The sequence below is a fragment of the Sebastes umbrosus genome, chromosome 6 (genome assembly GCF_015220745.1).
Source record: "Sebastes umbrosus isolate fSebUmb1 chromosome 6, fSebUmb1.pri, whole genome shotgun sequence".
Classification (NCBI taxonomy): Eukaryota; Metazoa; Chordata; class Actinopteri; order Perciformes; family Sebastidae; genus Sebastes; species Sebastes umbrosus.
Window position 1 is genome coordinate 27,594,932 of NC_051274.1, and position 12,899 is coordinate 27,607,830.

The 12,899-nt window shown below is 41.8% G+C and overlaps 1 protein-coding gene across 2 annotated transcripts in view; it reads right to left on the minus strand.

Annotated features, from left to right (window-relative positions):
* Window positions 1–12,899, minus strand: part of sema3bl (sema domain, immunoglobulin domain (Ig), short basic domain, secreted, (semaphorin) 3bl) — a 73,112-nt gene that overhangs the window by 20,280 nt on the left and 39,933 nt on the right. For both annotated transcript variants that reach the window (XM_037772465.1, XM_037772464.1), the window contains exons 4-5: window positions 12,678–12,797; window positions 1,718–1,808 (exon numbers count right to left, since the gene is read on the minus strand). In XM_037772465.1, coding sequence (XP_037628393.1) covers window positions 1,718–1,808; window positions 12,678–12,797 — 211 coding nt within the window. The remainder of the gene's footprint in view (window positions 1–1,717; window positions 1,809–12,677; window positions 12,798–12,899) is intronic.

Below are 12,899 nucleotides of genomic sequence, written 5' to 3' on the forward strand. Positions count from 1 at the left end.
GTGATGACAGGGCCTGTTGAGCTTTGTGTGTTTTGGGAGAATATCCTGAAACTGAGAAGAGTAAAACCTTACTGGGTTGATAGCTGATGAACAGGACTTTCATCATCTTTTACTGTTTTATTCTTGGCGTCTCTTTCTTTATGTTTTCATCACATGCTGTATTATGTTCTGTTTGTCTACTCTATCGGTCGTCTCATTATTTGTTTCTTATTTTACAGATTAGTTTCAATGCTGGTGTACTTTACATCAGTGAGAGAATAAAAATGGTGTCAGTATGCAGGAAAGGCCATTGTTCCCTGATGAGGAAAATGCATGGAGAGGTCAGTGTTCACGGTCAGAGACAGAAACAGACACCCTGAATAGACTCAGGGACGGTCCTGTAACAGGAGCTTCAATTCCAACTGTCTGCTCATTTTACAAATCCCTGCTGTGGAGGCTAACGGATCTGCTGAGTCAGCGTTTTCCACTTTCATTATGTTGAAAGTGAGGTGCAGGTTGAAAAAAACATAGACTGTATATAAAGATGGACGACATGACAGCTCCCGAAAAGTGAAGCCAAAACATCTGGATCGCCCCCTGGTGGCTGGCTGCAGTATAGGTCATAAATCCTGCGCCTTCCATGTTAGCGGATGGGACATGGGCCAAACTAAAAAGTCAATGATACAAAACACATCAAATACATTTTTCCCAAAGATGGCTTTGGTTATTCTTGGTAGTTATCATCACACTGATGAATGTTCAAGTGTTAATTTTTCTGATAAATTTGGTTTTAATTTCGGATTTGATGCTATAAAAAGGGGATGAGATGTCATAATTGACAGCTGTGAATCACTCTCGCTAAAAGCTGCAGTTGTGCTTGGCTCGCGATTAGTTTGGGCAGGTGTGTGACCTTGATATTGCGGCTTCACCGCCTAATCACTACTGCGCAGACTCTGGCTCCATATGATGTCAAAATCTCATGATGGCAGCTCCCGTATCCAGGATATTTCGGCTTCACTTTTTGGGTCTATGAAACAGACCTTGAACACCATTCTCTTCCCAGCATTTACATTTCAAAATCTATTTTTTATCAGTCAGTCTTTCCACATTTAACTTCTGCAATTGCATTCATCAGCAGCTTTGTGTAACTATGTACACTTCTCTGCTGAGGTCCAAACTACTGAGTATTTGGCTGTAATTGAACAATTTGCTGCCAAATATGATACTTTGTGGGATAAATTCTGATGCTCAAAGCTCCCAGGTGCACACAGAGGAGGGTGAGATAGAGGGCTGCATATACACACACACACATACACACACACACACACACACACACACACACACACCCACACACACCACCTGCCTCAGCAGCTCCCGGGATTGTCTGTCACCATATGAATCAGCGTTATTTCACAAACTAAATACCTAATGACATACAGAGAGAAACACCCAGAACTATTTAACCTACTCAAAGCTCCAGAGTGTGTATGTGTGTATACGTTTTACAGCCAAAGAGGTCATAGTTTGTGCAATGAACACCCACCTTTTTTGGATCTTATATCTACCGTGTTTTAAGTTTTTTTGCCTTTATTTTGACAGTTGACAGTGAAGAGGAAGAAAGGAAATAAGAGGAGGAAGAGGGCTATGACATGCAATTGTTTTTCAATCAAGTGGTATCTCCATATTCACTCCAGAAACCACTCTGTTTAGGAATATAGACAAACAACATGGGACATACCACTGAAGGTGCTAGCGAAGGGGAGGCTGGGGTCATGTGGAACCTTCCCTCGTCCATTCTCCACATTTGTAGGGTCCATGGTGAAGACATGCTTGGGAAGAAAAGGACACATAGAGGATTAGAAGTCATTAATTCCAACATGTGGGCTGTGAGACAGAATGTAGCAATAGCTGTTTTCAGTGTCAACCTATGTTTTATTTGTCCTTTCACTGAACTCGTCTCGTCTGCGTCTGTCTGAGAACTAAGACGCTGTCTGAGAGACGAGGAAATGCAAGATCAGTGAAGCTGCCAGAGTTCAGAATAAAGTTTCCCACATAGTTCCCAGTGCAGATCAACCATGGGAGCTGAACTGTTTATTGCGGAGCCAGCAGGGTAACAAAGGAAAACCAAATTGCGTAACACTGTTATCAAATAAAAACTACACTAAAAATCCCAAATAAATTTGTCAACAGAAAAATAATTGTGACAGTTAGAACAGGTTTCATGACGCTTAGGGTCATAAAACTCAGTCAACACATACTGTGCAGTAACTGACCAAGTCAATATATAAAGTCATAATCCATGACATTTATATTCGGGCTGTCAATGGATTCAAATATTTAATCACGATTAATCGCACATTTTGTATCTGTTCAAAATGTACCTTAAAGGGAGATTGTCAAGTATTTAATAGTCTTATTAACATGGGAGTGGACAAATATGCTGCTTTATGCAAATGTGTGTATATATTTATTAACGGAAATCAATTAAAAACACAAAACAATGACAAATATTGTCCAGAAACCCTCACAGGTACTGCATTTAGCATAAAAAATATGCTCAAATCATAACATGGCAAACTGCAGCCCGACAGGCAACAACAGCTGTCAGTGTGTCAGTGTGCTGACTTGACTATGACTTGCCCAAAACTTATCATAAAGTGGGCATGTCTGTAAAGGGGAGACTCGTGGTTACCCATAGAACCCATTTTCATTCACATATCTTGAGGTCAGAGGTCAAGGGACCCATTTGAAAATGGCCATGAGAGTTTTTCCTCGGCAAAATTTAGCGGAAATTTTGAGCGTTGTTTAACCTCCTTCCAGACAAGCTTCACTTCTACACTCCAGCTTTGAGCCCGCTACAATCTAAAAATCATAAGTTGCGTTAATGCGTTAAAGAATTTAGTGGTGTTAAAACGAATTTGCGTTAACGCATTATTGTCGCGTTAACTTTGACTGCCCTAATTTATGTGTAAAAATGTTTCTACTCTTTCTTGCCAGCTTGACAGAACCATGTGCCATATTCATGACATTTTTTTCATGTGTTGTGCTTTGATTTTCTGGGAAAAATATTCTGCTGCCCAGGAAGTGATATGATTTATGTTTTCAGCTGCCGCAACAATAGACTGTTTGGACAACACAGAAGAACTGAGTTGTCAGAATGATCAATCAAAACAGAAAATTCAAGTAAAAGAGTGCCAGAGGGAAGAGAAAAGTCCATAAAATCATGCTGCAGTAAAAGGCCCCAACCGCCTTTTACTATAGCACGATTTTATGAATCGCCATTTAACATCAATCTGCAGTCAAATTCTTTTTTTCCGACTCCATCAATGAAGAAGTAAGGAAGCAATTAAAATAACAGAGTGGTTCTTTCTTCGTCATTCACCAGTTAGTCAAGTTCACCTGACGAACATTGGCTACATCCTTGGATTGTGTGATTTGCCAGGTCACAACAGGGTCACTGTGGACAAAAGACCTTTTGTTTTTAGCCGTACTACTCCCACTTCAACGACATCCCGGGTACCAGACTGCTGGGCGTGATCAATGTGAGTTCAAACGTATAGTCGACTTTCCAGGATAAAAAGGGAATAGAGGGCGACAGGACCTTCAGTGAGACGTCCTGTTTGATTCCATATTACTGATTTAAATGTCCTTACAGTGAACTATGTGTGCGATTCTCTGTTCCTCTTATAGACAATGGAGTATTGTTACTGGGAGGGCGTGTCTTCGACTGGACGGGGATCACAGGGGAGATGATGACATTGAAGTCAGCGGGATGAAAATACTGAAACACAGTGGACAATACGCACACCCACGCACATTGAGTTCTGTACGTGCACCAACACACGCTCGCTCGTGTTGAGCAACATAGTCACGGCAAATTGTTACTGTCAGAAACGCAACAAGAGATTATATACACACTGGCATATCCAACAGGTCTCAGGAAACAAGGAGAGACAGTTAATTTCTCATTTGATTCACATGTAGCTTCGTAAAGAGGTTTGAATGAGTTTTACAGGTGTCAAAGTGCACATGTGCAGCCCACCAGCACTGACAATGCTTATACACACGCTCACACTTAATTAAGTTTGAGATGATGAGGGATATTTAAAAAGTACTCTTATACATTCTTCCATTCCTGAACATCATTGTGATTTATGAGAATTTCTTTTGTCATTTTCACTTGACTCTATGCACGGTATGTTTATTTATTCATTCATTTCTAAAGTTGTACCACGTGTATTTTTTTTGTGTCAAAATTGGAAATCCACCATTTGAAGAAAAGAGGTACAGAGAAATCACATGCTTTTTATTATCATAGAGATACTCAACAATACAAATGTTAGAATTGATGTATTTGTAAATGTGTTGTTCATTTTGTCGCACAGTGAACTTGATCCCGTATTTCTTCCATCTACATGTATCTCATCACTTTCAGTCTTTCTCTATCTTGAATTTCTGCTCTCACGTCCATCTGTTTTCTGCTCTCCATCTCGTCCTCTGCCGAGGTCTTTTAGTTCACTCGTTAGTCATCCTCATTCTCTCAGCACCTCTTCGCTCTCTTGTTACTGAAGTTAACGTCACTGCATCTCTCTATTCCCTATCTGAGTGTGTGTGCGTGTGATGTGGGTGTGGGGGGGTTCTGTGCCCAATTTTTCACTGCACACTTGTGCGTCTTTTACTGTACGTGCAAGAGCTTTGGGGTTGTGTGTGTGTGTGTGTGTGTGTGTGTGTGTGTGTGTGTGTGTGTGTGTGTGTGTGTGTGTGTGCGTGAGCCTGTGTTATCTCATCATGATCCGGAGGAACGGCGCGGCTGCCTGTGCAGCTGATTAGACTGTCAGAGTCACTTTGGCCAAACTCTGCCAAGACAAATACACACAAGTGCTGCGATACGCAGAGAGAGAAAGACATCCAGGCCACTTTGTACTCAGCTGTGCCAAACAAAATACATCAGGACCCCCGCTACAAAACCATTTAGACAAGTGACTATTGACACGCATACATGCACATCTATGTCATTTAAAGCTATAAGGTTGGTAATCTTGAGAAACTACCAAGAGTACGCTAGATTTTAAAATTGATTCAACCGAAAATCCCAGCCCAGTGCTGCCAACTTTTTTCCAATGAAAGTAGCTAGCAGCACTAGCTCCAAAGGTCGCTAAATCTAGCAAGAAAGTCACCAAAGTTGGCAACACCGACAGCCCTCCAGGCCTCCCTCCAAAGCCACTCCCCCAAAAATTATCATTATGAACGTAAACAACAAACATGGTTATTGTAAGTACTGAGGGCTCGAGACTAACCGCGTCCCTTCATCAATAATAGAAACAAAAATAGAAAATTTCCCTGATATTGCTTCATTGTAAACAACAAATCGTTGTTGAAATCGGCAGGAGGAGGGCTAGTAAAGTTAGCTGTTTGCAGCCGGTAGGCAGCACAGCCCTGCTTGGCTAAATAACAAAGCTAACAGTTAACGTAAGGAGGTTCCATTGAGTTACATTATGGTGCATTCAAGTTCTATTCAGTAATACAGATGTCTATACAGCTGTTAAACGGTAATGGATGTTTTGGTATCTGTGGATTTCTCCGTTGTAGATGGAGCCACAGATGGCAATTTCCCCACAGACAGTAGCCTTCATGGACCAAATGCTGTGCAGCCACAAGACAACGTTGCATTTATACATAAAAGACTTGACTTGCTTTGTCTCTTCTGGAAAGAGCTCTCTTGTTCGTGTTGTTGAGATTGTCAAACCGCTGGCTGGATACAACCAGTTCAGAAGTTTCTTTGTGTTTTAAAAGGTATTCAACGAAATAAAGAATTAACTAGAAGTTATAGTAGGGTGGGAAACCAAGAATTTAACTCCTAGGATACATTTAACGTGACAGATTACGATGCATCTACTCTGTTAAATGCCAAGACGCAGTGTGACTGAGGTGGCAGAACTGGCACCTTGACTAACATAATTCCTCGTCTTTCCGTCTTTGTGAGGACATTTGGGCCTCATCAGTACAAGACACAGAGAATCCAGTGCATGCACAACCCAGACACAAAACAGCTTCTTCGCTGCTGCCTCTCTGCCTGTCTCATCTCTCTTCCTCTGGCCTACTGAGTTGAACAAAGCAGACATCCACCTTTTGTACTCCTAGCTCCTTCAAGCCTCTCATCTTCTTCTCCATCTCTCTCCCCTCCTGTCCTCCCTCGCTGCTCATATTTTGATGAAGTAGAAGTTGATGCTACAGGAGTGTTAGGAATTCTGAACCAGGGCTGCCCTTTTGAATTTGATGATTTGAAACATCTGTCAAAAGGTCCCAGCTTTAATCTCTGAATCTTTCAAATGGACACATCCATGCTTATTATTCACAGTTTCAACCACACATGTAGTCTACTAGTCCGGCTTTAAGAAATGTCTAAAAGTCGACAGTTTGGAATCACTTCAAGGCAACTTGGCCAACCAACAGACCTCATTTGAAATGCTGTTGTACTTGGCCTTTTCCTCACTGTCCAGTCACATAATGTCTGGGCTCCCTCTCTCACCACTCAGCTCTCTCTGGTGAAAGCATGGGAAGCTTGCTCTCCTTAAATCTTTTATGCTCTCTCTCATTCTTCTCTGTTGAATGAAAGTGAAACACAGAAAAGAAGATGAAGTAGAGACAGAGGGACAGACAGCGTGAGACGGGACGAGAGCTGATTAAGAGTTATGGTAATAATTACAAAAAAAGTTATATGAAATGGCGAATGGAGCGAAGATTACAGAAGAGGCCGAAGCAGTAAAATAACATTCATTCATCTCCAGTTTTTTGATCCAAAGACAACATACATGGGAAAATTAAATGGGTGATTTATAAGCAATTCAATTTTGATTATGCTTTAAATCTTTTTAGTCCACTTTTTTATCCATCTTAATGCGAGAGCTTTATTCCAAGAGGACTTAAAAAGTATCCCATGCTGTGTAGCACTTAGAGAGGTTGTCATGGAAGTCGGCCATCATGGTGAGAGGAAGTGAGTTACTCAGCAAGTTACTTTCTGAGTGCCAAAAGGCAGAACTGTAAAGTAAAAGTGGGCTTTAGTCTACTATATGTCTCTGTTGAGAAGGCCAGTCGGCTATTTGTGTGTTTTAATGTGTGTTCAGCTTTGAATTTCTTTTTTTTCAGTCTGTCATTTGTTGTTAGGTGCTAGGGATGTCACGGTAATTACATTTTCCCATCGGTTAATAAACTTGTGACAGCACTGGTGTAACCAATTACAACAGACATTTTACAAGTAAAGATAACGCTCAATATATGTAGAGCTCTTATTTTGATTTTCAACGTGGTATGGCTGTTTGTCTTGCCTCTCTGGTCGAGCGTTTGCTGCGGGTTGCCGTTGGTTTCCACCTGGCGTTGCTGTGTCGCACACACTAGCTGTGAACGTTGTGATTCCCTTATATCATTGGGTTTGAATTAGGGCTGTCAAAGTTAACACGATAATAACGCGTTAACGCAAATTTGTTTTAACGCCACTAATGTCTTTAAGGTATTAACGCAATCGATCTTAAAGCTAGAATGACGATACACTCCAAACTTATGCTAAATTTTGTGGAGGAAAAACTGGCATGGTCATTTTCAAAGGGGTTCCCTTGACCTGTGACCTCAAGATATGTGAATGAAAATGGGATCTATGGGTACCCACGAGTCTCCCCTTTACAGACATGCCCACTGTATGATAATCACATGCAGTTTTGGGGCAAGTCATAGTCAAGTCAGCACACTGACACACTGACAGCTGTTGTTGCCTGTTGGGCTGCAGTTTGCCATGTTATGATTTAAGCATATTTTCTATGCTAAATGCAGTACCTGTGAGGGTTTCTGGACAACATTTGGCATTGTTTTGTGTTGTTAGTTGATTTCCAATAATACATATATACATACATTTGTATAAAGCAAGCATATTTGCCCACTCCCATGTTGATAAGACTATTAAATACTTGACAAATCTCCCTTTAAGGTACATTTTGAACAGATACAAAATGTGCGATGAATATAAATCGATTGACAGCCCTAATTTAAATCCGAAATATTGTCAAATAGGCTCTTTTGCTTTTCGCTTTGATACCAAATCCTCTTCCATCGTCTTGTTTGTCAACTCTCTCCTATGTGTGTGAAATCGAACTCCTGCTACTCTGTGCTAAGAGACCAACACTTTTACTTTCAGTTTGTAGCATCTGTCGTCTGACTATGTATCGATGACATGGCACTGATATACGAAAATGAACTGAATGGGTTTTATTTCTATAAAAACATTTTTTTTAAAAACGTTGGTGGGCAAATAATGCAATCATTTATACCTGAACACCGTGCAACACCGACTACCGCGGCAGCCCTATTAGGTGCATATAAATATCTGCTTCTCTGTGTGCGTGTGCGTGTGTTTCAATCTGTGTGTCTTTCTAGACATATACTTCCATATATTTACATTCATGCTTGACTGTGTACGTCTGTCATCATGTTTGTGTGTGTTTCTGTCTGTATCTCTGCATATTTATATGTTCAACTTTGTGTCATTTGTTTTGTTTGACTGTGTGTGTGTGTGTGTGTGTGTGTATTCATGTTTGTGTGTGCACGTGGGGTCCAGTCCTCTGTATGTCGTCACTGTAATATGTTGGTTTATTTTCACATCTATGACACCGCTCAGACAGCTGTGTCTCTCACCAGGGGCAGAAGGAGTGAGGCAGAAACACACAAACTCAAGACACAAGGTTCACATTTTGTGTGTAATTGAGATGAACACCATGTGGTGAGAATTAAATTAAACATTGTTTTCACACTCAAAGAAGGAAAATAAATAAATGGCGAAACATTTGTTCAATATACTACGACATGCTGGAAGCTTTTCCCAACTGACCCGATGAAATTCAGTCTTATTGCACAACAAAATCAAATTAGTTTTGGGGATTTTGAAATGTTGTACTCGACAACCTCCCAGAAATATGAAGACTACTGACGCTCCTTTTTCAACATGACTGTACGTCAGCTGGTTGGAATAGTAGAATTTGGCATTTCTTTGTTTTCATCTTTGGATGAAAGCATGAAATATAGTTAAGATTAGCGGAACAAAAAAGAACAATAACAGCTCCAGGAAATGTTTTCAAAACATTGTTTGACAGTAAGGGAGCTTATTTCTGCTCTTAAACACCGCTGATGTAAAATGAGACTAATTCACTTCGTATTTCTTGCTACTTTCATAAGTTTTACGTACAATTTCTGTGACAGACGGCAACACGAGAGACACAAAGCGTATGTGTCTGTCTGCCTCTAACTGAGATGAAACACCTAGAAGGTCAAAGGTCATCCCACCCAGAGTCCGGTCCGAGGGGTTCGCGGCCTCGGTTCCCTCGAGAGGTCAGACAAACAGACGGGTGTGTGTCCTCCACCAGTTAACGATAAAAGTTAAATAAATGGACAGGCTCCCTGTGGTGTTGTCCATTCACGCAGACGTTCTGACTTTAGCTGAAAGGCTGTGGCTGTGGTCAGAGTGATGGAGGGACCCACACACACACACACACACACACACAAGCAGGAGGACAACTGGTGTCTTAACATCAGTCAGGACAGACTGAGGTGTTCCGAGGTTTTAACACGTACAGCTGACACAACCTGGGAGTCATTTCATGCACACCTGGGCATGCACACATACAAACACACTGCCTCTCTATCATTCGCACATTCCCTGGGATAAATAAAACAAATGAAGCAATGTTTGTGAGGAGAGCTGCACTTCATTCATCATCACAAAGTAATCAACAACAGAAGGTTTTACACACTCATGACTACTGTATAACTCCTTTATTTATAAAGATTGCTTCAAACTGTGCATGTCATTCTAGTCTTTCCATCCTGTACCTGCAGACGTATGCGAGTGAGATGCGCAGCAAACCTAAATATTTCAAAAACAAGCCTCGTTTTATGCTTGGCTAGCTGAGTCACTGCAACACAACACAGATACATAGGGTGTGATTGGTTGCCAGCACTTGATTAGTTCAAGTGCTTTGCTAAAAAGTTCCTGTACAGCAACTCCCATACTTGCCAACCTTCAGACCTCGAAAACAGGGAGGATTTCACAACCAAAGCGGGAGGTCTGGGGGTTCTCCGCCAGAAAAATTTGAGTTTCAGAGACTTCATTCCTGCATTCTGGCGACTTTTAAAGAATGAAAATGGCAGAATAACGAAATAAGTACATTGCAACAGAATTTTTGTGTGAACTACTTTTAATTTTACATTAATTCTCAGGAAAGAATATAAATAATTCGCCCCTCTGGCGTGAACTTCTGGCATGAACTAATATTCATCAGTTTTCATTCAGTTTTAGCCCTGCTTTGATATTTCTTTCTCTTAGTACTCTCAATTTCTCTCTCCATCTCTCACTCACTGAAGGTCCTTTCAGACACAATGCTTCAACAGCACTACTGCGCTCTGAAACCCATTATTTCCAACGGCTTGCACTGCGCGACAACGGCTTTTCGCTGCATCGAGCAAAGCCCAACTTTGGGCGCTGCGCGCTGTGATGTTCGGTGAGCACAACTCCAACCGATGTGTCGCGAGCAGCTCTCTTCCCCCAGGAAACGACATTTGGTGTAGCTGTACTGTTGTCCGGATGGAAACAGTAGGGATTATACACACTGTACAGTGCCAAAAACAGGTTGAGATAACGAAAGGAAAAAAGTTGTGACAACGTGTCATCAATCGGGAGAAATGCAGGAGAAGTGTGACCCCTGGAGGAAACCGGGAGAGGGCAATGAAAAACGAGAGTCTCCTGGGAAAATCGGGAGGGTTAGCAAGTATGGAAACTTCTGTGTTCCCAGCAGGTCTGAGGACTCATACAGGTGACCTACTTTTCATAACATGGCTGCTCTGTCCTTCAGTCCAGTACAACCCTAGAAGGATTCCAATGACTTAGACATGTTTTTATCTCTAATATTTATTTTCCTTGTGCTCAATCATGCAGACCACTGTACTGTATATTGTTACTGGACTTAAGGTAATTCAGCACGAGCAGAGGAAGACGTGCGCCGTTCACGATGTGCAATAAAACCCGCAGTCCAAAAAATACACTGAGGATGACAGATTGAGAGGGAGGCAGCAAATGGCACCAAGGAGAGCACACACACTGTGACAAGCAACTGAATCCTCAAGAAGAAAAATGCACCTTCTGTACTTTATGTGCACACACACACACACTCGTACCACTAAAACGTTGGCAGTCTCCCACCCCAATGTCTCATTTCCTTTTCCTTAGCTCTCTGCCAACATCCAGCTTTCCTCTCTCCTCATGCCCAGTTTGACCCCCTCCCGCTGGGCCAGGCAGGGCGGCACATTGGGCTGCGATCTGGAGGACCGCCGTGAAACAGCGAATCCGCCTTAATAGCTCCATTCATTCATTCTTGTCTTTCAAATGGCTCCAAGTGCGAGACTCCGCAGTGGGTCCCACTGAGCTAAGTGGCTGCGTAGAGAGACAGCCTGTGCGGTTGAAAGGATGTATAGAGGGCCCAACGCCGTGGCTGAGTAGCCCTACAGAAAGAGTCGAGCTGCCTGCTGAGGCTTAACCTTGAACCCCGGGGATCTGAGCTCAGAGCTCGGCCAGTCTGAGCCGTGTTTTGGCACCAACCATATTTGTTCCATTACCCTGGTTTCCTCCACAGGACTGCTGAGAGGCCACCCATTGATTTCTTATCATATCATATGCACAGAACTTCATATGTATTATGATACAGTGGCATCCTGTCTTTATACTGTAATAATAATGCAGACCTTTCATACTGTGACCTAGTTAGACAACCGCTCCTCATAACTTAATAGACTTTTATCCATTTTGGATTCACTTTAGTCAAACTTAATTTACTTTACCAACTTGTCTGTTGTTACAGTAATACTTTAAATGTCACTGAGCAATACATTTGATTTAAACATTAAGCTAAATGTGATCATAAAAAGCTAACCACAAGTGTTTGTGGTGGTGGTCCAGCCTTGAAGTACATGCCTTGCATGTGCAAAGCTTTTCTTCTCTTTTTCACATAAAACTGAATGTCTCTGTGTAATGTAAAACAATTCTTGCAAATCTGAACCCTGAAATGATCGTCAAACATAGTTTTTAAACTTTGTTTTACCCTCCACTATTTCTCCGATTTTGTTTCTCGTATATTTACGACTTTAATCTGAGTTTTTTTCTCAGAATATTACCCCCTTACCCCGGCTCTGTAATCCTTTTTTTTTTTTACCTACAATGGCCCCTACTGTATATACCGTCGCAATAACAATGGAAAGTTCATGCTAAGGAGTGATACAGTTGTAAAAGCTAACTTATAGTCAGTTGATATCAAAGTAAACTGCACAGTAATGGCTGCAGTGCATAAAAAGTGAGTATAATTTACTGTTTCCAAACATTTCCTTTAGGAAATGGAGTGTAGCGGTGCTTCAGCATGCATACAGTAAAATATAGGAGCAACACAACTGTGACAGCTGTTTATCCCAAGAGTTTTTCCTCTAAAACACCAACTGAAAAACTGTTTCTTTGTGGCTATGTGTGTGTGTGTGTGTGTGTGTGTGTTTTTGTGTATGACTGATGTGCTGAAACATTCCCTCTCCCACAATACTTTGTGGGCCCCCACAGTTCTCCCCAGCAGCTGCTCTCTCCCACACACACTGCATACAGTATCTTCAGCGAGGCTTACCTCTCCTCTGTGCCCCACGTAGATGAAGGCACACATGGGCTGGAAGGCACCGGTGCCACAGGCCAGGAGGTGGGTGCGGTTGTAGGGCTGCAGGAGGCGAACAAAGTTGGCACACTCCGTCTGCAAAACACAGATACACACACAGATTACAACCTAAATATGGGAAAAGGTATACATAAAATTATATCAAATGTTTTGCAATGTCCATCTGGACACAAAGTT